Source organism: Uloborus diversus, chromosome 10 (assembly GCF_026930045.1).
Source record: "Uloborus diversus isolate 005 chromosome 10, Udiv.v.3.1, whole genome shotgun sequence".
NCBI classification, from domain to species: domain Eukaryota; kingdom Metazoa; phylum Arthropoda; class Arachnida; order Araneae; family Uloboridae; genus Uloborus; species Uloborus diversus.
This window is the reverse complement of record NC_072740.1, coordinates 86,379,823-86,406,011: the sequence shown is the minus strand read 5'-3', so window position 1 is coordinate 86,406,011 and position 26,189 is coordinate 86,379,823. Positions and strand designations below refer to the sequence as shown.

The following is a 26,189-nucleotide window of genomic DNA, read 5'->3' as shown; positions in this document are numbered from 1 at the left end:
TTTCTTTAGCAAACCACAACATATGGACTTTAGTTAATGATGCTTTAAGAAATTAGTTTTTCGGTCAACTTTGATCGTTTTATGGAAATGTTTTTATGGATAAATATCTTTTTATTTGAATGGATCTACGTTTTCGACTGGAATGAACACTGACTTGTGGGACACGATACTGAGCTATCGCCCGGAATATTAGGTAAGACCTTTTTGAATTTCTGTTGGTGGTATGGTGGAGGACTATTATTGATAGCCATTGGCTTCTAATAGTCGAGATGAAACCCCAGTGTATAGTTTTAGGTCCTAGTTCCAGGAAATCTGTGTTAATTTTTCGCATACGGTGCATTTAGCCCTGTGTATTATTGAATGCTAGCTTTTTCAGAATTGGACATCCTCGTTTTAGTTTAAAATTTTGGGTCTGTTAACCTTAGGATGAAGGTTCCACTGCTGAGGCGTTCTGGCTTCATCAAGTTAGTCTTATTATTAGTTTTAGTATTCTTATTTGCTTAATTTTGTAAATCCCTTATATGTTTATTGTTTGCATTTTGCAATATTTACCTGGCTGTTTGTTTGGCTGCTTTGTGCAACATTGGGCTTGTGGTTTACTCCATTTTATTTTATTTTATTCTTTTCTAATTTTTTTTTATTTTGTTTCAGTATATATATACAGTCTGAGTAAAAACTTTAAGTCCAGTGTACTTTTTTTGGGAAATTGGACACCCCTTAATCTTAGGATCAAAAAGTCATACGAGTGATATAATTATTAACCTTAAATACAAGTAAAAAAGACAAAAAAAATTTAATTGTAATTGTTTCATTATGAGAAAATATTAGAGATCAGTATTTGAACCTGAGTAAAATCTTTAAGGCCAACATAGAAAAAAGCATATGAGGACAAAAATTCAAAAATTTATAAGCTTGTGTGGGAGCCATTCCTTCAAATTACTTCAAATATTCTTGTTTTCATGAATGAAACTAGTTTTTGACAAAATTTGGGATGTATTTTTTACCATTCATCTTTGATGGTAGATTTCAGCTCTATTGATGAAGTAAAATCTCTTTTTTGCATAAACTCTTCTTGCTAAGTCACCCAATAAGTTCTCTATTGGGTTAAGATCTGGAGCCTTAGTTGGTCATTTCAAAGTTTCAACATTGTTTACTTGGAGCCTATTTTTTGCACAGTTACTCGGATGGATAGATGCATTGTTTTGCTGATATTTTCAATTTTCTCCAGCAATAAATTCAGCATTTGGTAAAAGATGACTTGGGAGGACATTTTGATATGCTTGTGAGTTTATTTTACCTGAAACAAACGTAACTGAGCACACACCATTATAAGCAAAGCACTCTCAAGTTATGACAGAGCCTCCATCTAATTGGCGCTTGTAGAATATTTTTTTCTTTTCGTAAATCATGCCAATAGTACTTCCGTCCGTTTGGTCCATCCAAACTGTACTCCTTTTCGTTAGAAAAAATTATTTGTATTCATTGGTTATCCCAGGTCATGATTTCCTAGCTAAAGTTGAAACGCTCTATATTGTGAATTTTCAATAAATGAGGTTCAAGCAATTTTTCAGCATTAATAAAATTTCTACACCTTCTTATTGTGTTACATATCATTTTTGACAAACATTTAAACCTATCGTCTGAATAAGTTTCCTGGGTGAGTACTTTTCAGGTAATGTAATAATTTCCAAACTCTTCTTCCATGACGCGAGGACAAAGCTTTAAGTTTTCCCGGGTTTTCTTTTTACCCTAATCGTGTTTAAATCAAACAAAATGTTGACTTCAGTCTTTGATCTTCCTATTTTTTCACAATAGTACGCCTACTTATCCTTGTTGAAGAAAAAGCTGCAATCTGCCCTCTTTCTTGAACAGTTACTTTTTACCTTACGATATCGTCACAAGTAGGACAAAAACTTTGAAGAAATTAATCACAAAACTGCAAGTTGAGAGGTTTCCACAATCTTGTTAACTGAGTTGACATTTATATTACAGTATAAGTAATTGCAGTTTTTTAAAAATACTAGTGGCCTTAAAGTTTTTACTCAAGCTGAAATGCTAACTTTGAATAAACCACTGCTTTTCTGGTTATTGCATGCTTTACAAATCCTGTCTGTTGCGTTATTTCTTACCAATGAACATTAACAATTAATAATACAATAATATTAAAGTCCCTTTAATTTCATTTTTCTTTTTTCAAAGAAAATTACACTGGCCTTAAAGTTTTGACTCAGGCTGTATATATATATATATATATATATATATATATATATATATATATATATATATATATATATATATATATATATATATTGAAAACTCACTGGAAAACACAATTTCAAGAAAATTTCTGATACCAGGAAATACAAAGTGAAAAAAAATCTATAAACTGTACACTTAACCCTGTTAATTTTTAGTTCAAAAACATTTTAGTGACTTTTAGCATTTTATAAAGTTTATAAGACAAACAGGAAAAATACCAAGGCCGATATTTTTCTTAAAATGTATTCTTGGTCAAATTTGCAAAAAATACTGACTTTACAGACCAAATTTTGAAAAAACTGACAAATACTGACCAAGATGAAGAATACTGACTTGTACTGATTTTTAGAGTCTAGTTTTATGCCCTGCAGACTGAATTTGCAAAAATTGCTTAAGAAATTATTCTTTTTAATGCTCATTTAAATTCAGTAAATATTCAAACTTCCGAATATAAGATTCCTTTCAGGAAAAAGTGTAGGCACAAAATTTAAACTTTTTCTTCAAAAGAAACAATGCTGGAAAATAAATTTGTAATCAACAGAAGCAAACTGTCATTTCGTATCAACACTGTAATTTGCTTATTTGATGAGTATTACAAACCCAACAGTAATCAACCAAATACTGAAAAAGCACTTACATTCGTGAGTCTGTCATGATCGAGAAAATTGAAGCTTGGCAAAATAATATTTCAATAAAAAATTCGCTTTATATGCACAATTCTCAAAATTTTCAGCTCGCGAAATCGCTGATATCTTCATTTTCAAGAAATTTGCGGCTCACGAAAATGAGCGCTTTTACAATACCCGAAACAGCAAAGTATCAGTAGTCAATCAACCAGGGCTGTCTATAGGAAATGTGGAAGAAACTGAAATGGTCAGCCTACCCTTTGAAACACAACTAACTTGGTTCAAAGCGATGTTTGTTTTTCATTGAAACATCAGATTAAGCTCCTTTAAAATTAAAGCCATAACAATTTACAATAGGAGGAAAAACAAACGAGCACTTTCCATTAAGGGGTGATGTTTCCAATTAACTGAATAATGATCGGAATGAAAAAACAGAAAGATGAGCACACTGCTAAAAATAAAATGATTTATTTTTAATTAGAGAAAATTTACCCACTACTTACTGCTATTGGCTGATGATACAGGATAGGTAAGTAAACGCAGGAATGCGACCACCTCACATGAGTAAAATCAGTAGAAAAAATTCTGAATTTAGTAAGATTATGAAAGATGTTTTTAGGATGATATTTTAATAATTGATTTTTATGCATTAGCATTAAAACTGAAGGCATGTTTGTATCATAAGAAACTATTTAAAATTTAAATATTCTTCTGCACAACATTTTAGTGAAAGAGGATTTTCAACTCTGACATGGATCATCAACCAAAGCAGATTAAATATAAAATTTAATATGAGAATGAAACAATCATAGTCAGATTTTATTTGCTCTACAGGTGTTCCCTTAGAAGTTTATTCGAAGTTTAATGTATTCTTAACTAAGAATCGGTTAGTTTGATGAATTAATGTTTTCTTTCCAGCTATTATTTTAGTTTGTATCAGTATTTGTACTTGGATACTTTGCAATTATGCTTTCATTTCTTAGTATGAACCATTGTGCAACGTTGGGAAAAAGATATTCTTTGAAATTTTACTTTTTTAAAACATTTTACTAACTACTGCATTTGGGGTTAACTAATTTATTTTTTATTTTTAAAGGGTTAAAGGTAAGGGAGAAAATGTTAGAAACCACTGGTGTAAAGGTTATAACACATTTTGATTTAAAAAAAGAAAGAAACAGCTCACAGATTAAGATTTCCAAAATATAAACTTAAAGAAAAACGCAATAATCTCAAGGTTAAGAAAAATCCATCAATAGCAAGATATTTGGTTTGATTAAGAGTTAATCAAATACGAAAAAACAGCACAAGGTATCTATATGAAGAAACTTTATTAAAAAACATTTTGTTGTATTTTTAATATAACAAATATATAATAACTTATTTTATTTTAATGGCTTACATCTAATTCATCAAAAGGCACCAATAATTTTTTGTTTAATTAATTGTAGCATGTATAAATGATTCTTGATTACCTGATGAACCACTGAGAAAAGAAAAAAAAATGTTTTTAAACACAGTAGAACCTTGATTAACAAATGTGATTGAGATAAGAAATCCTTCAGAAAATCAAACATTCTGGCCAAAAGAATACTTAAAAATGGCTGTCGGAAGACTGCAGAAATTTTAACCATGATTTTAAACAAACACACATTTACAAAATAGCCACTATATGTGATGGTTACTAGAGTTATAAACAATAAATTTGTTCAATACATACATGCCATAAAATGCAATGTAGATTTTACAAGTGTAATATAGTAAACTACAGTGTTTTTAAATACATGGTTAATTTTTTTTTTGCTCATAAGCTTTAGAAATTACATATATATATATATATACATATATATATATATATATAATTAAATCAATATTTTGCTTCTAGATTTGATTGCTTTTAAAAATTTTAATAGTATTTTAAACCCTAGAATTATTTAGTTAAAGTTACTGGTGGGTTTATGAAAGAAAAAGCACTAGAAATGCAAATAGTTCAATGCCTGCAGAAGGAAATATGGTAACCTAGAAGGGAGAGTTTACTAAGCAAAAAAAAAAAAAAAAAATGATAACGAAACTGACTCTTAAAACAAAAATGTGGTTAAAAGAGTTTTAAATAATCAAGGTTCTACTGAATGTCATTTAGAAAAAGAAATAAATGATAAAACTGTCACTTTTACAACTATGCTGGACAATTATAGTTATGTTTTATTACAAAAATTAACTATTTTAGCATAATTTATTACTAATGGTATGCTTGAACACCCACAGCAGCTGCATGTGCTAAAAGAGCTTTTACAGCTAATTGTGTCTCTAGAAGCAATCGAACTTCATTCATCCAGTCTTTAGCCACTACTTTTGGTTCACCTTTCAATTGATTGGCATATCGTAAAGCTTGTTCCATGTCATCAATTTTTAAGCAATATGATATCCTAGACAAAATATCAAATGTATCCCACTCAGATGGATCAACAGCAACTTTTCCTTCTAACTCTTCCTTAGGAATTAAAACAGTGTCAATTATTAAAAATGATTGCACATATGATAGGAAATACCTGTACATACTGTCATTGTTTTCATCAATTAATGCGACCTTTCGGCAAACATTTTTTACATTTTCAAATCTTTGTTTCAAAACTTCATTAGGGAAAACTCCTCTATTAACAGCCTCTGTTGGTATAGTGGATAAAACACTGTTAATGAAACTACTATCTTCATCAGCAGCAATTTTTATAGCAGCTATATCTTTAGCCAATGGATGTAAATTTCCAGATTTGTCTTCACTAATTTTACTCTTCATTGCCTGACAAGCAAGCCACATTGCTTGTGCTTTTTTAGATGCTTTATCAAACTCACTTTTAGCTAAAATAAAAGATAATAGACTTAATAACAATTAAAGTTAGCAAAATACACAAAATGTAACCTTTCATGGTCTAAATATGGAGATCTGAAACAAATTCAATCAATAAAAGATCTTGCTTGTAGATGGTGTAAGGATTTAATTATTGTAAAGAGCATTGTAATACCATATGTAACAATTATCTATAAATAAAGTTTACATTTAGTTTAAGATAAATACACATTTCATGGCTGAGGACAAAAGTAATGATTCTTCCAGCAGTTACCCCCCAAATATCATTTTTTATTCAGCAGCAGTGCTGTAAACTTTGAAGAAATGTTAATTTCACTGTACAGTAATTACTAAACATAGTATATGATGTGTTCCATACTTCAAAATTATTGGAAATTAACTGACAGAACAACTTCAAGGATAGAAGAGGTAACTTAAGTTAGGAATCTAAAATTCTCAAACACAAAGCAAACTGTAAGCTATGCTAACAATCAACCATTAATTACACAATATCTTTAAAATATTTTAAAAAAAAAACTTGACACCTTTCTTTATCTTTAGGCATAATAATGTTTGCAGACGAATGGGAATTAACAAAAATCATACTTTTAAAACTTATTTTCATAATCTACCATCAGAACCTTATTATTATGGGAGTGCAGTTAAAGCATGTCGTTTTTAATTTTTCAAGAATTTTTACCTATTAGAAAACATATACTTCCATAATACATTCTATTCTGAAGTCTCTTTTTTTTTTTATGCAGCGTGTCTCCACTTAATGTGCAAGAACGCTATTTTCAGAACTGTTAGTCTTAGATGTATACTTCCAACTACAAAAATGGTCAAAATAATGTGCAGAGTTTAAATATTGAAAGTTTGAAGGGAAAAATAAAGTGAAAAATATGAAATCTATCTTATTCAACAGACCTTAGGTCCACTAACTTATATTTAGGGAAATAATCTCCATTGAAAAATAATTCCCACAAAAAACTTTTGACATTAGTATGACAAGCATTCACCAAGATATGAAACACAGCATTTTGAGTATGACTTACACCACTTAACACTTTCAGTCAATAACAATTTTTTTTTGGGGGGGGGGGCACATAAAGGGTAAAAAGGGTTTAAAAGTGTATGTGTGCTTAGAGTTTTTTCAAATTCCACAAGCTTTTGAAGAGTAATAGCAATGAAAAATATAAATATTTTGTTTTTTTACTTCGACAACCTGCCTTCTTCTAAAAAGGCAATTAGTTCCAATATCTCCTTGTGCTTGGGTAGCAAACATCTCAAATTTTTTAGATTGGAATTATTTTTCAAAGGAGAATATTTCCCTTAATATAAGTTAGGGGACCTAGGGTCAGCATAAATAAATAGCATATTTTTTTCACTAATTTTTCTTTTCACTTCAAACTTTCAATAGTTTAACTCTGTCCCTTATTTTGACCATGTTTGCAATTGGAAGTATGCATCTAGAACCAACAGCTGTCAGAATCAAAGCAATGCAGGTTAAATGGAGACATGTTATATATATAACAGATTACATGAACTACAAAATTTAGCAAATTCAATTTACCAGTTTTTAGGGCAGTTTTCACTTCTCAAACTCAAAAAAACCAAAAAAAAAAAATAGCTCGAGGTTTCCAACGGTAATAAATTGTATTTTTTGGAACAAATATCAACAATTTCTTGAGAGCAACCTTTTATATATATATATTAGCCGTGGATGGCTAATTATTGGAACTTGTTTTCCTAATTAGTCGAGGCGAAACCCCCTGCTTTTAGTTTTAGGTTTGAGCTCTAGTTTATTGCTTTTAGTTTAGCAAGTGGTGCTTTTGCCCAATGTTACTCTATATTGCATGTACTGGAGCTTGAACATTCTCTTTTAGTTCATAGTTAAATTTTTGGTCTTTTGACCATAATTAACGAATCCTCCATGGCTGATGAGCTCTGGATTCATACTTTATCTTTTCCTATTTATCCTTTTTATCCTTTCCTGTTTGCAATTTTCCTTTTTATCATCATTAATTATATATAATTTGTTTAATATTTGAAATTCTGTTTGCTTAATTTTATATTTACTTGGCTTTTTAGTTTTGCTGCGTTGCGCATCTATGGGCTTTTGGTGTGGTCTTTTCAATATTTTTCACTTTTATTATATATATATATATATATATATATATATATATATATATATATATATATATATATATATATATATATATACTAATGTATAAATTTTAAGGTATGTAAAAATTAGTTCAAACATGAAAAAAGGAATATCATTTGTTTAAAATTTAGTATTTTCTCATAAATAAGAAAAACAACATAGTTTAATAATGAAAATCAAGATAAAATGAAATATATTTTTTAACTATAAAACATTTAAGTAAACATGTCACTGTAACAACTGAATCGTGACTGCTCACTATGCAATGTTGGGGAGAAGTTGCATTTGACCTTAATGTGCAATGATGAAAAATATATTTTTTTTACTGACTGAAGATGGTGAATTGATCATTCTCTCACTAACACAATCAATTAAGACGAAAAATTCAAGAGTTTTAATAACATTCCAACAGAAGAGTAACTAAAATGTGACCCATCTCTGACTTGCGTGAAGTAATCATCACATCACTATCATCTAGTGGTGACCTCACAATTTAACCCCTAATAACACAGTGACCAAAATGTAATACGTGTGTGACCACCCCAAACCAACATTATACAATCTAAAATAGCGACCAGTCAATGACTTATGACTGAAGTTACAGCACATGTTCCAGAGTGATTATTGACGGCAAGGCAACGGGTGAATCGGGGCTTCACAAAGAGGTGTTGCAGTGAGGACTCCTGTTTTGCGATGACATGACACAGTTACAGCAGTCACCAGTATGTATTTTTGAACTTTATGTGACGTTGCAGAAAAATCCAACAGTTATACAGTCATTTGCATGGTGATGGATTTGCGACATTCATAAGCAGTCACAGTGAGTTTCTTGTGACCTTTCAATGATGTTGCAATATTGTGGCTTACAAGAGTAACCACATTTCTGGATGTGACTAACTTGCATGATTTCTGCGTCAGGAATGTAAACTTTCTTGCGACCTTTCAATGACATCACGGTACAGCTGCATTGTGACTTACAAGGGCAATCACTTTGACATGGATGCAACTAACTTATGTGACCACCGCGTGAAAGTCAGCACCTGATTTCTTGTTTCTCTTTTACCTACAACTCCCATCTGGTCTAGTGGTTAGGTTTCTTAGCTTATACCCGGGTGGGAAGATGGGTTCCATGGTGTAATTGATTAGCTAGCAGTGACCGTAAACCTGTTGAGCTCAACTATCAGTGACTTCAAATGCATGCAGAGCCTTTTTTAAATTAATTGTTATTTTTTTTTATTAAAATGAACAAATGTTGCTGCAAACTAACGTTGCTGCAATTTCACACCTTGGTCACAGTTGGGTGGCATTGGTTGATGTGACTACGATGTGAGGTAAAAAAACCGGTGCCAAGTGATCTGGGTTTCAATTTTGTCATCTGATGGCTTCACTGCAATGTTGCACTATGAACGTCGCCTCAACCTGACAGTCGTAAATTGACGCAATCTGTTTGCAACATCTCTTCTGAAGCACAAGAGGGTCACAAAAGCATCTTATTTTGGTCACTGTGCTATTAGGGTAGCTTTGAATACAATATGCCTTTCTTTAAATATCTCAAAAACTCATTTCTGCAGATACTACTGTTTACCTGCTCACGGCAGTATACTCCTCTATAACACATGGGTATGCTCACCAAGCCATATTTTTGCTACTACAGCAAATGGCATGTACCCTGCTATCTATCAATACCACTTTCACCACTAGATCATCATCACAACTCACACAATACCCTCTCCAAATACTGGAGGTTGATATGCTAGACCCCATTATAACCAAAGTAATCTACCTATCAATACCACTTTTTTCACTAGATCCCCACCACAACTCCCACAGTACCATCTCCAAATACCGGAGGATAATATGCTAGACCCCATTATAACCAAAGTAATTAAAATTGCATAAAGACATTCATATTAATAAAAGTTTGTAATTTCTCTTTGTATTAAAATTGAACAAAATTCTTACCTTTCAAAAAGTTTAGAATTCCTTTTAATCGGGCTATATTTCCAGAGACTTCAGAGATAAATACACCTTTTTGATGCAGTAGTCTTTCCTCCACTTCTAATGAGTGTTTTCTTTCTATTTCCTGTTCTTGCACCTTTAGAACTTCTTGAAGATGGTCAGCATGTGCGGCAGCTTGTCTTCCTAACTGTTTCCTAAGTTCAATTTCAAAATTATCTTTCAGAGCTGCAACCTGAAAAATAGTTGGCACGAACTTATTTTTACTACTTGAAAGGAGGAAATATACAAATGTCAGAAATAAACAATTACACATTCCCTAATTCTCAAAGAAAAAAAAAAAGAGTATATTAATACGCAAAGCTGCCAACTTTTAAAAATTTAAATTAGTAAAAATAAGAAATAACATAAAATTTCACAAAACAGCAGATTACTGCATCCACCTGTTTTGAAATTACAAGGAATGCCTTTATCAGTGCAAAAAAAGTAATACGGATTCTTCTTAATTCAAGACAATAGTTGGTATAAACTACGATTTTTTCGTAGCAGTTGGCAGCTCTGTTAATACATAAAAATAAACTTTGAACGTTTGAAGCAATAAAAGTAGTTCCGCTACAGACAATAACACAACATAGAATGGCAAGAAGAATTCATTTTAATGCATGTAAAAGCAATGAAATATATCTTGTTAAATGAAAAACTATGCAAAATGAATGTTACAAATGAAAAACATTTATGAAACAAAAGCAAGACAGTCAAATTCTTATAATGATCCCTTAATTAGAAGAACATGGATTTAATAAGGAGATCTGAAATGCAGTCAAACCTTGATATTTTGAACCTCCATATCTCCAAACCCTTGATTTCGAGAAAAAAAGTTTTTCCCCTGCATTTTGCATAAAACTCTAAAGTGTTTTCTATAGTTATCTCGAAATTTACTTTTCGGAACCCTTGCTATATGTCGAAATTTTTTCCACAGAAGCAAGGTTTAATTGATGCTTTTCCATTAGAAAATTCTGTAGCAGAACCAGTTATGGAGACATCACTGCATGTAGCCATTAACCCTTTTTTCCTGGAATGAGAATCGAGGATTGGGGTAAGAGAATAGGTGAGCGTTGGTATGAGGGGTGGAGGAGGGGTGCTGACGTCTTTTGTCTGTTTTCTCTACAGGTTAGATTCTTTCTCTTTTCTTCTGGTTTGGAACATACGCTCACTTTGAGTCGCAGGTCGAGTTTTTGTAGTTGACTAGTTTTCCAGTGAAAACGCTTTCTTCTTCAGTCTGATTTTTAACTCCTGCCAAATGGCTGGTGAAAAGCATGTGTTATCAATTGAGGATAGAAAATTTTTTTTGAAGATTATTGATGAAAACATGTTGATTTAGAAAATTTAAATTGCTGCTAATTTTAAAATCCCAACCAGTACATTTTCAACAATAATAAAAAACCGACAAGCTATTGAAAAAAACTATGATCAAGGAAATTGCATAAAAATGAAAATTTGAAAATCTGCTAATGCTGAAATATAGGAATGTGTGCATTTAAAACATACTACTTTGTTAAAAGGAATTATTAGTTTTTGTCGTCTATGCAATGTGATATATCTACATATCATTGTGAGAGTTACAATGACTTATTTTTTTCTTCTTATTTATTTCTCATTTATCTTTTTTTCCTTATTTATTTTCATAACCTTGATAACGTGAAACCTCTATAGCTCCCATTTTTTTTCCTTCCCGAGAGATTCGAGATATCGAGGTTGTACTGTACTTGGTTGGTACAAAGTTACGTCTGTAGGAGTAAATCTCACTTTTAACAGGGGAACCTTGATTAAACTTATTTTGTGATTCGTAAACTTTCTATTGAAGTTAGTGACAAGTTATTAATCCTGAAAACAAGTGGTGATGGCTCTTTTTTTTAATTTGTGGAGTAGAGAATCATGCCAAAAAGAAATTAAAAAAATATTTTCAAATAAAAAAGAAGCGACTTCAAAAAACAAAGTGGAACTAAAAAGTAAAAATAATTGGTCATACTTATATGATTTCCTACCCAAACGTATACATCAAATTTATTTTACAATTCCAATACAAAAACCAACTAAACAACCAATTATAAAATAAAAACTGATTCTATTTACTGTGTGATGAATTATTTTAATACCTAACTAATTATTTACGATCTCTTAATTTTTAATAACCATAATGTAACTGAGTAGGTTTAGTTTTAAAGACTTTTTCATTTTGTTAAATTATTTAGAGTTTAACTCAGGATTTGGTGGGTTGTCAGTTACGTTAGGTAGTAATTTGTAGGAGGCCCCGACTTCAAAAGGTAATTAAGAGAGCGTATATAAATAGTTAGGTAATAAACTAATTCATTGTACAGTAATTAAAATCAGTTTTTATTTTATAATTAGTTGTTTAGTTTAGTTGGTTTTTGTATTGGAATTGTAAAATAAATTTGATTTATACATTTGGGTAGGAAATCGTATGTAAGTATGACTAATTATTTTTACTTCTTAGTTCCACTTTGTTTTTTGAAACCGTTTCTTTTTTTATTTGATAATAATTTAATTTTTGCTTTTTAGTGGTGTAAATATGAAATTAGTACTTAGGGTGGAGTATGTGGTACACTCCTTAAATACATCTCGAGTGATAAAGCATGGAGCACAGGAGTCTGAAAACAGCTAAGATGAGCAAAATAGAGAAAAAAATAGAACATAGCGTCTCAGAGACTTCCGAAGACTGTGGAGAAAGGCTTTTTCAAATGCGCAATTATGTACAAAGCAAATTGTCTTCATCATCAGTCTGACTATCAAAGTATGCTTTCCGAAAAAAAATCCCGATTCACTGAAAAACACACTGAAAACAACAGAAATCGCTTTAACTTTGCCCAAAGAATTTGGTTTTCTTGATTTTTCAAGGATCCTTCTTAAATCCCTTGCATACATTAATGCAGAGGGCGTGTTGGCAGTGTGCATCAAGAAGGTGCACACACATGCCCTTATGTTATAAAAACTGTTATTGAGTACTGTAACTGCCAGTTGGTTGTTTGACAGTTGTATTTTCTGTTAGTAGTTAGGGCAGTGTTTTCAGTTTCTTTAATTCATTGTATGATTTTATATTCACACATTTTTAATAAATATATTGTTTTACTTGAAATGAGCTAATTGACTATTGGGATACTGTCCACATAACCTACACAAGAGCATCGTGCAATCCCATCTTCAGATACTGACGTGATGACCATAAGATCACCTGCGAAGAATATACCTTTTCAAACGAGAGAAAAAAAAATTCTGAATCAGTCTATGCGTGGTTGAGTTTACAGGGACATAGATAAAAAGATTCTGACAAATTAAGAATGTCTTTTTTGAAGTCTGTTTAAAAAAGAAAAATCTTAATGTGAATTACTTTTTATACGATTGGCATTAAAACCTGATCTTTGTTCCTCTCCAAGATTTATTTGTACGCTAATTTAATTAGAACCATTTAAATGTCAATGGTTTTCCTGACTGTTTTATATTTCACAATAATACGTGTCACGTAACTAGTGATGTTCCGGATATCCGTATCCTGCATCTACCGAGCAAGCTAGAAATAATTTTTCACATTCCATCTAAGCATTAATGCAGCGCTGGCCCATTCCTTACAACTTTCCTTCAATTTTACAGGAGATTTCTTTAAAGAGTAAATCATAGTCTTGTTTACATTTTTGCCGCAGTTGACATTTTTTGAAGAAACTGCCATTATTCTGACGGGAATACCTTCCGTAACAAATTTTACACTTGGATAGTTTAATTGGGTAAAAATTTTTTTGAGATTCGTATCCATATCGGCGGATCTTGACACTAATGATCCGGATCAGTATCCGTATCCGCGGATCAACTTTTTTTACGATCTAGCACATCACTACACGTAGCTCGTGAAAAGAGTCACATTTCTCTTTACTTGGCCCTGTTATTGATCAACACTAGAAGCAGGGTATCTACTGCATGGGTGCAAGTTTGGTGATGTGTTCAAGACAGAAAATATTTTCAGCTCCCCCCCCCCCAAGCATATGTGCTTAAAGAAAAATTTATGTGTATAAATGTTAAAGATTATAAATATGCCAGTTTTGGAATCTGATCTGAATTTTAAGCTTTTGACTTTTCTAACAACATAAACTTAGTTTAAATTGTAATATTTAAGCGTTTTGACATCGTAATTCCAAAACCTAAAAACCGCCAATAACGGGGGGTCTGTGGGTCCTCTCCCAGAAATGTTTTTAAATTGAAGTCCAAAAAGCACAATGGTAGGCTATTTTGGTAAAGTTCAGGGAAAGGAGGGGTTCAGGGACTTCTACATCAATTTTTTCGAGCCAATGGTCCCAAAATCACAATATTGGGTGACCTTCAAAAACATTAGAGAAAGGGGGGGGGCGCTCTGGACTCTCCCCAAAATAAAAGCTTTAAAAACGAAATTGTACTCCACCTTTCATAACGTTTATACGCTTTTTGAATGCATTATCGAAGGAATGGAGTTCAGGAGGTCTCCTTCGGCAATGTGCCGAAATTGAAGTTCCAAAAACGCAATTTTAGACGATGTTGGATAATGTTAGGGGTAAAAGCGTTCAGTGTTACCCGCCATTAGTTTTTTGCCGATCGTAAACATTTTTATTGCAGCAATAAAATTGCTTGGGACATAAGAATTTCACTTTTGCAACATAATTCAGTTATGATCGGAAAGTCTACCCAAGGTAGCACCAACAAACCAGAAAAGAAGGAAAGGTATTCGAAAGGATGGGTATGCGTGACTAATTATAATAAACTGGCATCATTCCCCCACAGTCTTCATTTGAAAACGAATTCTTTTATAAAATAGCAGGAGGTGAAATTAGCCATAAAAAACCACTTCAGTGAAGTAGATACATTTTTTAAACAAGGTACAGTTTCCAATATTCATTAATTAAAAAAGTAATAAGGGAACTGAATCTTCACTCCAGGGAGGGCCCCCGAATCACATCCCTCTTAAGGCACTCAAATATAGTCTACAGTGGCGTTTTAAATATTTCAGCATCAAAAAATTTTTGGAAGAGAACTCCCAAACCCCTTTTTCTGAATTCACCACAAATATCCTGAATTTGAGGCTTTAGTTTCTATTTTTTTTTCTTTCTAGGAACAGTACCTTCCTAACCTATAAACATGACTTATGACCACCTAAAAGTTTTAATAATATAATTTCGGAAACTTTTTGAAAGAAGCTTCCTACTCCCTTCCCTCTTAAGTCTTCCAAAGATAGTCCAAAACAGAGCAGTTAAAATTTCAGAAACGGAAATATTTCGGTTTGGGCCGCGGAATACCCGCGCCCCCCTCTGTTTGTGTTTATTAAGGGCAGTGTAAGTTTGTGTTTGAGATTTATTTTTCTATTGTACGAGCAACTCCCCTCTCACATCACCAAAAACAACCCAAAGCTTTAATACTTCAATTTCGAAAATGTTCCGAGAAAGACCCCGAATTTCCCAACTCTTAACTCACTCAAAAAACGCCAAAATAGCCTTCCAATACTTCAGCATGGAAAAATTTTCGGAGGAGTTCTAAGTTCAGTAAATTTGACTTAAACTTGCGGTTCCCCCTTTTCATAACCGAAGTTTTAAGAATTTAACACCACAAAATTTATTGAGAGAAAGTCTGCATGAATTCCTTCTTTTTAAGTCCCCCAAAGATTATCTAAAGCTGAGTTCTGAATGCTTCAGCTTTGAATTTTTTTCAAGGGGGACCCCGAACCCCAAGATGGTCTAAAGGTTCGCTTTTACGACTCCAGTTTTGGAATTTCGCCTAAAGAGAGCCCACTCCCCCCTACCCTCTTGACATTGCCAAAGACAGCCTAAAAGTTTTAAGACTTCAATTACAAACACTTTTCGGGAGAGGGTCCCAAATTCCCTTTCTATTAAGAAATTCAAGTATAGCCTCAAATAGTTTTTAATACATCAGCTACAAAACATTTTCAGGTTATAACACCAAAACCATCTCTCACCAATTCACCAAAGATTGCCTAAATTAGTGTTTTTAAGAATCCAGTTTCCGATTTTTTTTTAAAACCTCCCCCTTCCCACTTTTACATCATTAAAGACAGCCGAAACTTTTTTGATTTTTAAATTTTTATGAGTTTGCTGAGGGAAACTCCCGAACCACTCCTAGCTTCAAAAATGACTTTCAATTCAGTTTTTCGATATTTTATTATGGAGCCCTTGAGTAGCCCCACCCCCTCCCCAGCGCCGATCCTAGCAGGTGTGCAGAGTGTGCGCCGCACAAGGGCGGTCAAAGCAAGGGGCGGCCGCAGACCGCATCATATAGTTCTTATAATGAATCAAAATTCCTCAAGAATTTCTCACAAGATAACTTATAATAAGTAGAATAAATATGCTTGAATATAGGTACTTGACTCTTTTGTCCTTGCAACCAAACACAACTAAAGATTAACTAAAAATATTTTTCATACGCCAATTTCGATAATTTTCTTGGAGCAATCCTTCTCCCCTGAACTCTTGACACCTCCCCACACGCTTCCCCTTCCTCCGTCCCTTCTCTGATGTCACCGAAGAAAGACTATAAAATGCGTTTTTACGACTAGTAAATTTTGGTATCTATTCTTTCTTCAAAGATATAAATTGTACCTAAGGAGTTTCTTACTATAAAAAAATTCTTCCTTTTTATAAGATATTCTTCTGTCCCCCCACCACTTTTTTTTAAATTCGAACTTGGCATAGAAATTTAAAGAAAGATTTATATAGACGTGTTAAAGATTAGTCAAAGTATGCAAAATACTCTTGAGGGGCGGCACATTAGGACTTTGCACACGGGCGGCCGACACCCTAGGATCGGCCCTGCCCCTCCCCCTCTTAGATTGTCCAAAATACAAATTTTTTGGACCTCAGCATCGTGGGTTAATTTGCGGACTAACCCTCTTTGCAAGAGCAGCATTTTTTCGCAAAATTGGGCGGTCGTTATTTTTCTCACTTCCTTTTCTCCCCCCTCCCCCATATTTCCATTCTAGCGAGTGTTAGATTGAAAGACATTGAAATTTAGTGATTCCTCAAGTCTTAGAATATTTTACCAGAAACATGTCAAAAGCGCAGGAACAGTTGCCCATCACAGTTTCAAACCAGGTTGAAATTCCCATTTTTATTAACATCTTTAAAGTCCATGATAGTTCCCATTTTGCCTGGTATGTGGACGCCTTTTGCTGTGGCGTTAACATTTCATCCCGTCAGCAATCACTTTGAATCGGTGATTCAGATTCAACTATAAGATATTTTTTGCAAAAAAAAACTCGAAAGGATAATCGAAAATAGAAAGAGAAAAGGCTATATTTTCAAATAGAGATGGTTAATTCGATAAATTAGGAAGAATAGTGAGCAACTTCACGGTTTGCAATGCAGTGAGTTGAAAATAACAGAGCAACCTAAAAAAAAGTTAAACAGCGCGAGTCTAATAGCCACTCCTCCAAAAGCAACAAAACAAGTCTATGTCCGAAAATCGAGGGAATGTCGATGTAAATTCGTGGTTATGGAACGGCACAGTAATATTAAAGCATATTTTTCAAACACTCTTTTTTTCTTTTTTGAGTAAAAACTGAAGGAAAGTCATCGAATTTCTTTCCGTCCTAACCTCCTTCTCGAAAATTTTGTCCAAGACGGGAATCCGTCCTGAGATGGAAGGTCTTGCACCCATGATCTACTGTGATGTTGTATATATGAAGATCAAAATACTACTAGAGCAATGATACTAAATAAATTTCCTGTTTGCTCCAGAGGAGTCTTTATTCAAATTTGCAATATGGCTACTAATGATTAATACAGAGAGAATATTTAGGGGGGTACTTCCCCAAAGCAAGAGCCCCTAAAAAGGAAAAATACCACTTAAAAGACCCCTCCCACCCTTAAGGGGGCACCCCTGATTAATATTAATGTTTTATTGTACTTTCTTTAACACTAAGTAAAGAAAGTACCTTTGTTTTCTGGAACTTTTTTTAACAACGGATTTTATATTTAATCATTTAATATTGAAATTACACTTCTTTGCCCATAACTTTTTTCTAAAGAACAAATATGGTGAAGCAAAGGTTTGGGACCTAAGTTAGATCACTCCTATCCATTAAACAAAAAAACCATAAAAATTGTTTCACTAAGTGAGACGCTATGAATTTACAAACAACAAAGCATGAGTATGAAATTTGAAGAGGTCCCTTTATTTCTCCAGGATTCCTCATACCTGGACTTGAAGACCATTAGACGACCGGGAGAAGTATACCGTTTCAAACAGAAAGAATTTTCCTAATCGGTCCAGGCGTCTTCTAGTAATCTGGGAGCATAGTACATAAAAAAATTCCAATGAAGTCTGTTAATTAGTATTGCCATAACTGTAAATTAAAGTGACGGCGTCACAAAATATTAAATCTAGATTACTTGCCAAACTTTAGAAATCGGACACCAGTTACGATATATTTATTAAGGAATATAAATAAGGAATAAAACAGAGGGGGCGGGGGAGGGGGGATTTTTGCCTTTCTCTTGAACTGAGCACTAAATATATTTCAAAACTAAAATATTAAAAAAAAAATGACTAAATGAAGTTATTTATTAGCAACAATTTTTATGTATTAAATTAATTAATTCAACTATTTTTGTTGCAAAATACATTTAATTTACTGATTTGCTACATGAGTAATAAATACATTAGTAAGACTATAATTAAAATTAACACTCAGCGCCGTGAAAATCAAAAATTCCAATGCGTGAGAATTAAATATTGTTCAAGACAAGATTCCTTCGTCGAAAAAATGCACCGTTCACCCCAAAAACCATGTGACCTGTGACATAACACGCAGCTGACGAAAGCTGGTCTAAATAGCCACAACGCATTAAATTTAAAGTTTCTTAGATTTTTCCGGGTCCCCTCATCTGATCGAGACAAAATTAACATGGGACCATACCCTTCGAAAAAAAAAATCGAATCGGTCCAGTATTCTTGGAGTGATACGAAAACATACATAAAATGTTGCAAGACAAAATCATAACATCCTTTTTTGAATAATAAAGCAAGAATGCATGTACTTAAAAAAATTTTCACAAACCCATTTTTTATGAGCACTCAGTGAAAATGAAAAAATATAGCAGTCCTTTTGTCACACCTGCCAACATCTACTGGCAGTACCAAAAATCCAGTAGATGTTTAAAAGATCCAGTGGATGATTACGACAGATTTTCAATTGTCATTTAGGGAAGAACAAGGATTTCTTATTATCCTTCTTGTGCAACCAAATGTTCCCTACACCATATACATAATCCAGAGAAATGATAAAAATCCAGGAATCTCCCGGAAAAACCAGTAGAGTTAGTAGCTATGTTTTGTGTAAGCGAGTTCGACGGTATTCGAAAATAAAATTGTCACTTAAAATATTTTTGGACTAAAATTTTTCACAAAATACATTTACAACAGCAGTCTCTAAACCCGTTTGTTACTTTTCTATCACATATTCAACTTTAAATTCAACTAGCAGTATTTTAAGTCAACTGTTACGGTAATGGCACCAGTCAGAGATATGCTTAAGAAATTGCTCTCAGGTTAACTCAATTTTCTGAGCCTTTTGATATATTTAGACATTTTAAACTATTTTTCTCTCATGCAACAACATCTCATCTTACACTTACCTGCTTCTGGATCCTCTGAATTAGTTAATTTTACTTTTATTTGCTTAATTTTGAAAAAAGGTCCAACCCCCCAGTAACAGACACCAAAAAATTGATACTCAGTAACAAATAGGATGAAGAAAAGGATAAGAAAAAGACAAAATTCCTTTGCTTACCTCGTGTTAGCTGTTCATAACCTTCCACTACTATCTTGTAAATACCAACTGGCTCATAAAATTCACTCTGATAACACTAAATGACTGCACCGTATTCATGGGCCACAGTAACATTAGTTTTACCCGCGTAAAAGGCTTATTATTTAAATCCAAACTTATGGCTTGTTACTGGGCCCTTGTCTGTAACTGCTGACCTTACCCTACTTAAAATATGTATGGACAGAAGTCTATATTGCTAATATCTTAATACACACAAATAAATACCATACAAGTAAACAGACATTAGTCACTTATGCACCAAAGTAAATGACCTCAGCCAATGACACAAAACAGGAAAATGACAATTGAGAGCAAACATCTAAAAATATGAGCATGATCAAATTTGAAATGCAAATATTTATAACTTTCGTTCACTAGCATATTTAGAGCTCCCTCTCCCATCATTATGAAATAAATGATTATGTGCTGAATTAAATTTTATTTTTTATCCTCACAATTAACAGTTGTTCGTTTAAATCTGCTGGTTGCAGAAGCTAAGCGTACATGTACAGGGTTTGTCGGGAAAGTAATAGGACTGAGTCTATTAAAAAAAAAAATATTGAGGCAATTGTTACAATTCTTTAAAAAAACTTTCAAAATACGCTCCTTCTGCGCGGATGCAGCACTGCGAGTGTGATTTCCAAGCATCAAAGGCGTCAGGGTAGGCATTCTCCGGAATAGCCTTGAGAGCCGCGGTGCATGCTGCTTGGATCCCCTCTGTCGTCTCAAAATGCTTGCCTTTCATCGGCCTTTTCAGGCGAGGAGACAAAAAAAAGTCCGGGGGGCCACATCTGGGCTGTAGGGCGACTACGGAAGTGTTGGGATGCCGGCCTTGGTCAGGTAGCTGTTCATCGTCAGTGAGCACTTTTGGGACCAACTTCGCGCACACCTTGAGCATGTTCAAATGCACCGTCACAAAACCATGAACCTCAGATTTCGGTAAATTTAACATTTTGGCAATTAAACGAATACTTAGTCGACGGTCTCAGTTCAAAACTTTGCACACACGAGTCACATTGTCGGTGTTTGTCGAAGTCGAGAGTCTTCCAGCACGGTCTTCATCGGCGACCTCTTCCCGACCTGCCAAAAAGAGCTGGTGCCACCGAAGCACACCACTTCTTGCTAAAGCAACATCTGGGTAAGCCTGCTTGCTCATATCAAACGTCTCTGTCACAGATTTACCGAGTTTGACACAGAATTTAATCGCGCACCTCTGCTCTAACGAACGCTGCATTTTCGGCTTGCCCCACTCACAGAAACATGTCGAGCGAAAATGACTGTCCTGACTCTCCAGGTGCTCGGAGACAATAGACTAGCCGCTCGTTCGTTAGCTAGGAACGTCCTCTGCCGAATCCAGCCGGCGTGTGCACGCTCCGAAGTACAGTCACGGTGGAAAAAAAATCAGTCCTATTACTTTCCGGACAAACCCTTGTATAGTGTAGAATCCATCTACAAATAATCAAAGTATAAAGTGCATATGCATGAGATATAGAAGTTTATTACATCATCTTAAAAACCTGCAGTATTCCTTCCATTTCACTTCGTCTTACGTTAGTTGCTATGTTTTTAATTTTATTAAATGCAGCTGTACAAAACCTACACTCTAATATTCACTCATCATTTTCATATTATGCTTAAAAAAATGCTTACTGATTGAATTCATTTCCTTTTGGCAGCACAACACACAAGAGTAAAAGTTTACAAGAGATTACCAAAGCTCTTTAGTCAATACTACTGACAATTGTCCAGAAGATGAGAACAAAATAAAATAAGAAGGAAAAATCTGAAGGATAAATAAAATAAAAAGAACAGGGTATAAACAAATGAGAAGATACGAATTAAAACAATGAATAACATTACATATTTCGCTCAATTTGTTGCACAACTTCTACTAATGTCTTTAAATACATGTTAGATGTGTTTTTCATTAAAAATACATACACGATTTGCAACAGCAGTCTCTAAATCCATTTGTCGCTTTCCTATTTCAGATTCTACTTTAAATTCAACTAGTTTTTCGTCCTCCATCTTCTGCTGATGTACAGCTTGATCAACTTTTAACTTTTCAGATACCTAATTAAAAAGGAAACATCAATAACAAAGAAGGAGGTAAATTAAACAAATTATACAGATACATATTCATGTCTTTAAAATGTTACCAACCTGTTGCTTAGCTAATTTCTTCTGCAACTGTTCAATTCTTCGATGGGCATGAGCAATTAAGAGGTTCAAATCACTGTCAGTCAATGTTTTATCTGTTAAGAACAAATAAGAATTACAATCACATATATTGATTGTATCTGTACATAACCTTACTTGTATAATAGGAAACAAGAGACCCTAATCATGTATAATCATAGAATGAAACTCTTTAATTCCCCCAAGACAACTGCAGACATTTAAACTATGAACGTGTTAAAGAACACAGTAATTAAACATTTCCAAGGGACAGATTAAGCCTTATCCCTTCTTACAAACTATAAGACTGTGCAACCATATAAATATAAGAACTGGACTCTTTCATGGCCTTACATTAATAACACGACCACTTCATGATCTTGTAGGTTATTATCCTGGATGAACTGCAGCCTATAGTATAAGACAGTAGTTCTCACTAGCACAAATAGAACTCACCTTCAGGTTGGGAGAGGTGGGAGTCATAACAGTCCTTACACATATATAAGCTACAGTACAAGGACTGGCAATATAGTTGAGTTTCTTCAACTCAAAGTTTTCATTCGGTCCCAAACTCTTTAGAAGGCTATGAAACTTCCAGTAACTTGAACTACCAATAATTCAAAGGTTTTAGCTGGTCCCTTGGGACTTCGAGTTATGAAGGGTTGCCCGTGTGCATCTGTTAAAACCAAGGGCTCTGGAATGGTTTTGCCTCCCGAACCCCTCTTGTAATAATAACTATTTAAATGTTATGCACTTAATTGATTTTTCATTTACTGACCATGTAAATAATTTATCAAACACCATACATACGCAGATTTATTTAATAACCAGATGAAAAATAAATACTTTAGAAAGCAACATTTTAATAAATTTTATTAAAAAGAAGGATAAAAGACACAAAACATCTCTAAAGCAATTCACTCGGGTTTCTTTGATGCTACGTGTCGTGCGTAATATTGGAGTTCTGCTGTAATTGGGCAGCAATCTTTTAGCATCCGCTTTTGGTTTGCTTCTTTTTATTTTCTTATTAGTAAATAACACAAAACATATTGAGCAAAATACAAAGCTATTTTTCAGTATAAATTAGATTAACTTGTTGCATTGATCGACATACATAAAGCATAAATAAAATTTATGCATAAAAATAAAAATCAATATCTGCTGATCATAGGCCGATGCTAATAACAGACATGTGATCTGAACAGAATGCAAAATACTGAAATGGCATGGCTGTGTGAGCTAACACAACACTACACCTGAAAGCTCTCCCACATATTTTTGTATTGATATAGCAGACTACTTAAATTGGATGCATGAAACTAACTGGAACATGCTGAATTAAGCTTCCAATGCCTCTTCTTTTTTTCTGCACAGTATCTTGCTCTCTCAAAAAATATTGAATTCAGTAAAAACACTGAAAAATCACACGTCTGTAATGATCATCAGTTCGTTTTTCTTTCACATTAAAGGGCACGTACATTAAAATTATTCTTTTCTCGAAAATAATTAATTTTAAAAACTCATAATTATTGCACATTTTAGATTACTTTCAATAGTTTGAATTGGGATAAACATCCAATTCTCTTTTTGGAAATTTACATCTATTTCCATCTAGCAAAGGACCAAATAGGCAACTTAATGAAAATTTAAGATAATAAGTAGCTTTCTGTATTTGTAGCATAAAAGTAGTTATAACATTTATAAATCCCTAATTATGCACTGGTTTATATTGCACCTTTTTCCCGATTGCATCAATACTATAGGGTAATTGGTCATGCACATTGACACCAAACTTGGATCATTTACATATCAGATGCCACTCTTCTTATATGCAAAATTTGGTGATTGTACCTTTCTTCTTTCTTGGGGCGCTATTTTCAATGCTCCTGAGTAACTTAAACAGCTTGACATAAAATTGTCTGGAGAGAACATTCATTTCAAGTGCCATTTTAAACTGGTGTCTTCAAGACATCATTCATTTCTTGCACAATTAATACTTTCTTTAATACCTCTTCTATAATTCCTCTTTAATACCTCATTGGATGTCAAGGGTTTAACAGTACTTGGTCTTGAGATTCACCATCATTAGTTTCAAGAATGTTTGTAATTTTCAAAAGAGAAACTAAAATACTATCCCACATAAGAAAGTTTAGAAATCAAACTTTGATTTAGATTCTACGAACAATTTGACGCTTACAACTATCAAACATCTCTTAAATTATCAAAAAAAAAAAACGTTCTAAACATAATTTATCAAAACATGCCATCCATACTTGTAGCTTAAAAGTAAGTTTTTGTAGGTAGAAATATTTTGGCTCTACTAACAGTTCTTCAACTGGGCAAGGTTGATGAATGTTAGCAATATATGGCAGTGTTTAAGCAAAATAGCATGATTTCAAGCTAAAGTTATAGGGTCTGGTGGGGTAATGTGGTCACACGTCAAATAAATGGCTATAACTTAGAAATAAATGTTCGAATGAATGAAAATTTCATTTTAGAGTAGGGCAGTTACAAACTACATTTTGAGTACAAAATTTTGCAACTGGAAAAATGTTATTTGGTTAAAAAAAATTTGTGGAATGTGAAAAATTTTAAAATTTAAGTACCTCTTTTAACTTCCTGGGGAAATTTTGTTTGTTAGAATTATGAACAGATTGACTGCACAGGAAGCTTCTTACATGTCTCAAGAACTCTTACTCATTAGAGTTAACAGAATCTATTTTGGATAATTTTTTACAGCAATTCAAGTAAAATGGGTAAAGTGGTCATAATATTAGGCTTAACGAACATTGTTTTTCTAATGTCACTTCATCTTTAAGTATAAGGCAGGTATAAATTAAATATTAATTTCACTTAATATGTATTGTTTTTTCAGTAAACAGAGTTAAATATATGTATATGCATATGCATACACATATACTCGTGTAGGCACGTATATATACGTATTCACTTAAGTGGATCAATAAATATGTATATGGGTATCTGCAAGTATTTTTTATTTATACATATATACATTCGACTCTGCACGTATGTACTCTCTTATATATTTGTATATACACAAACACTTATATACTCAGGTAGACACGTATATACACATACGTACTCGTATGATATACATGTATACAGGGTGAGTTTAAACTCTTGGGAAAATTATTAAAAAATGTTAGTGGGGATGATAAGAAGCAAGAATTAAAAGGAAAATATAGTCACAAACTGAATGCTGACATGCTACATGCATGCCAAGCCAGAAACTGATGCATGCAAAACAGGTCACAAATTTATTACATAAAGACAATTTTACACAACATTTTAGATCTCAAGAAAGTTTCAAAGCGACTGATGAAATTTGCGGCCTGCAGCTGTAACACACGCGTCGCAGTCACAAAGCACTCTCTGCTGCAATAATGAGATTTTTGAAAAAACTCTCATCAGTCGCTGTGCTTTTGCTGAGAAGCATGTATTAGAGCTACTACAAGACGTAACTTTTAACAACTGCTCTGAATATTTCTTAAACTAAAATGTTGGGTAAAATCATCTTTGCACAACAAATTTGTGACCTGTTTTCATCCATCACTTTCTGACTTTGTGTGCATGTAGCATGTCAGCGACCATAAGTTCCTTAGGATTCTTTGCTTCTTATCCTGCCATCTCACACCCCTTAGATTTTTGCCCAAGACATTAGATTCACTCAGTAGGCATACCTGTATATAAGCATATATACTCGTGTATACATACATGTATTGGTGTATACACGTAAATGTACGTTTTTTTTATCTATACAGATACATAATAGTATTTACACGTATACATACATATATGCTCGTGCTTCTATACATATATACATGAGTAGACACGTACAAACATGTACTGGATGTATCGACAAATTAACTTGTGTGTACTCATGTATGTATGTACACTTATATATGCCTATATACGTCTACTATACATGTATATACTCAAGTATGAACGTATATACTCGAGATACAAGTGCATACACACATGATGTTCGTTTATACACGTGGCACGTATATGCTTGTGTAGACACATGTACACACTTGTAGGTAATCACATATACATGCTTATATACTCATGTATACACGCATGTACCTGAATAGGCACGTGCATGCATGTATCTGATATATACATGTATCTACTCATATAGGAACTCATGTCTAACATGACACGTATATACTAGTGTATACATGCATGCACTTGGCATATACTTGGAACTAAAATAACAACCAAACTATACTACAAGTAATAGGGTTATTTGTGATGGTTCTA

General features: G+C 33.3%; 1 protein-coding gene across 2 annotated transcripts in view; it reads right to left on the bottom strand.

The window, feature by feature from the left end:
- Positions 1–4,194: 4,194 nt before the first annotated feature.
- The window catches only part of LOC129231876 (MICOS complex subunit MIC60-like), a 74,824-nt gene continuing 52,829 nt past the window's right edge, over positions 4,195–26,189 (bottom strand). For both annotated transcript variants that reach the window (XM_054866264.1, XM_054866265.1), the window contains 4 exons: positions 21,891–21,982; positions 21,669–21,800; positions 9,857–10,085; positions 4,195–5,738 (listed from right to left, as the gene is read on the bottom strand). In XM_054866264.1, coding sequence (XP_054722239.1) covers positions 5,122–5,738; positions 9,857–10,085; positions 21,669–21,800; positions 21,891–21,982 — 1,070 coding nt within the window. In that variant the 3' untranslated portion in view covers positions 4,195–5,121. The remainder of the gene's footprint in view (positions 5,739–9,856; positions 10,086–21,668; positions 21,801–21,890; positions 21,983–26,189) is intronic.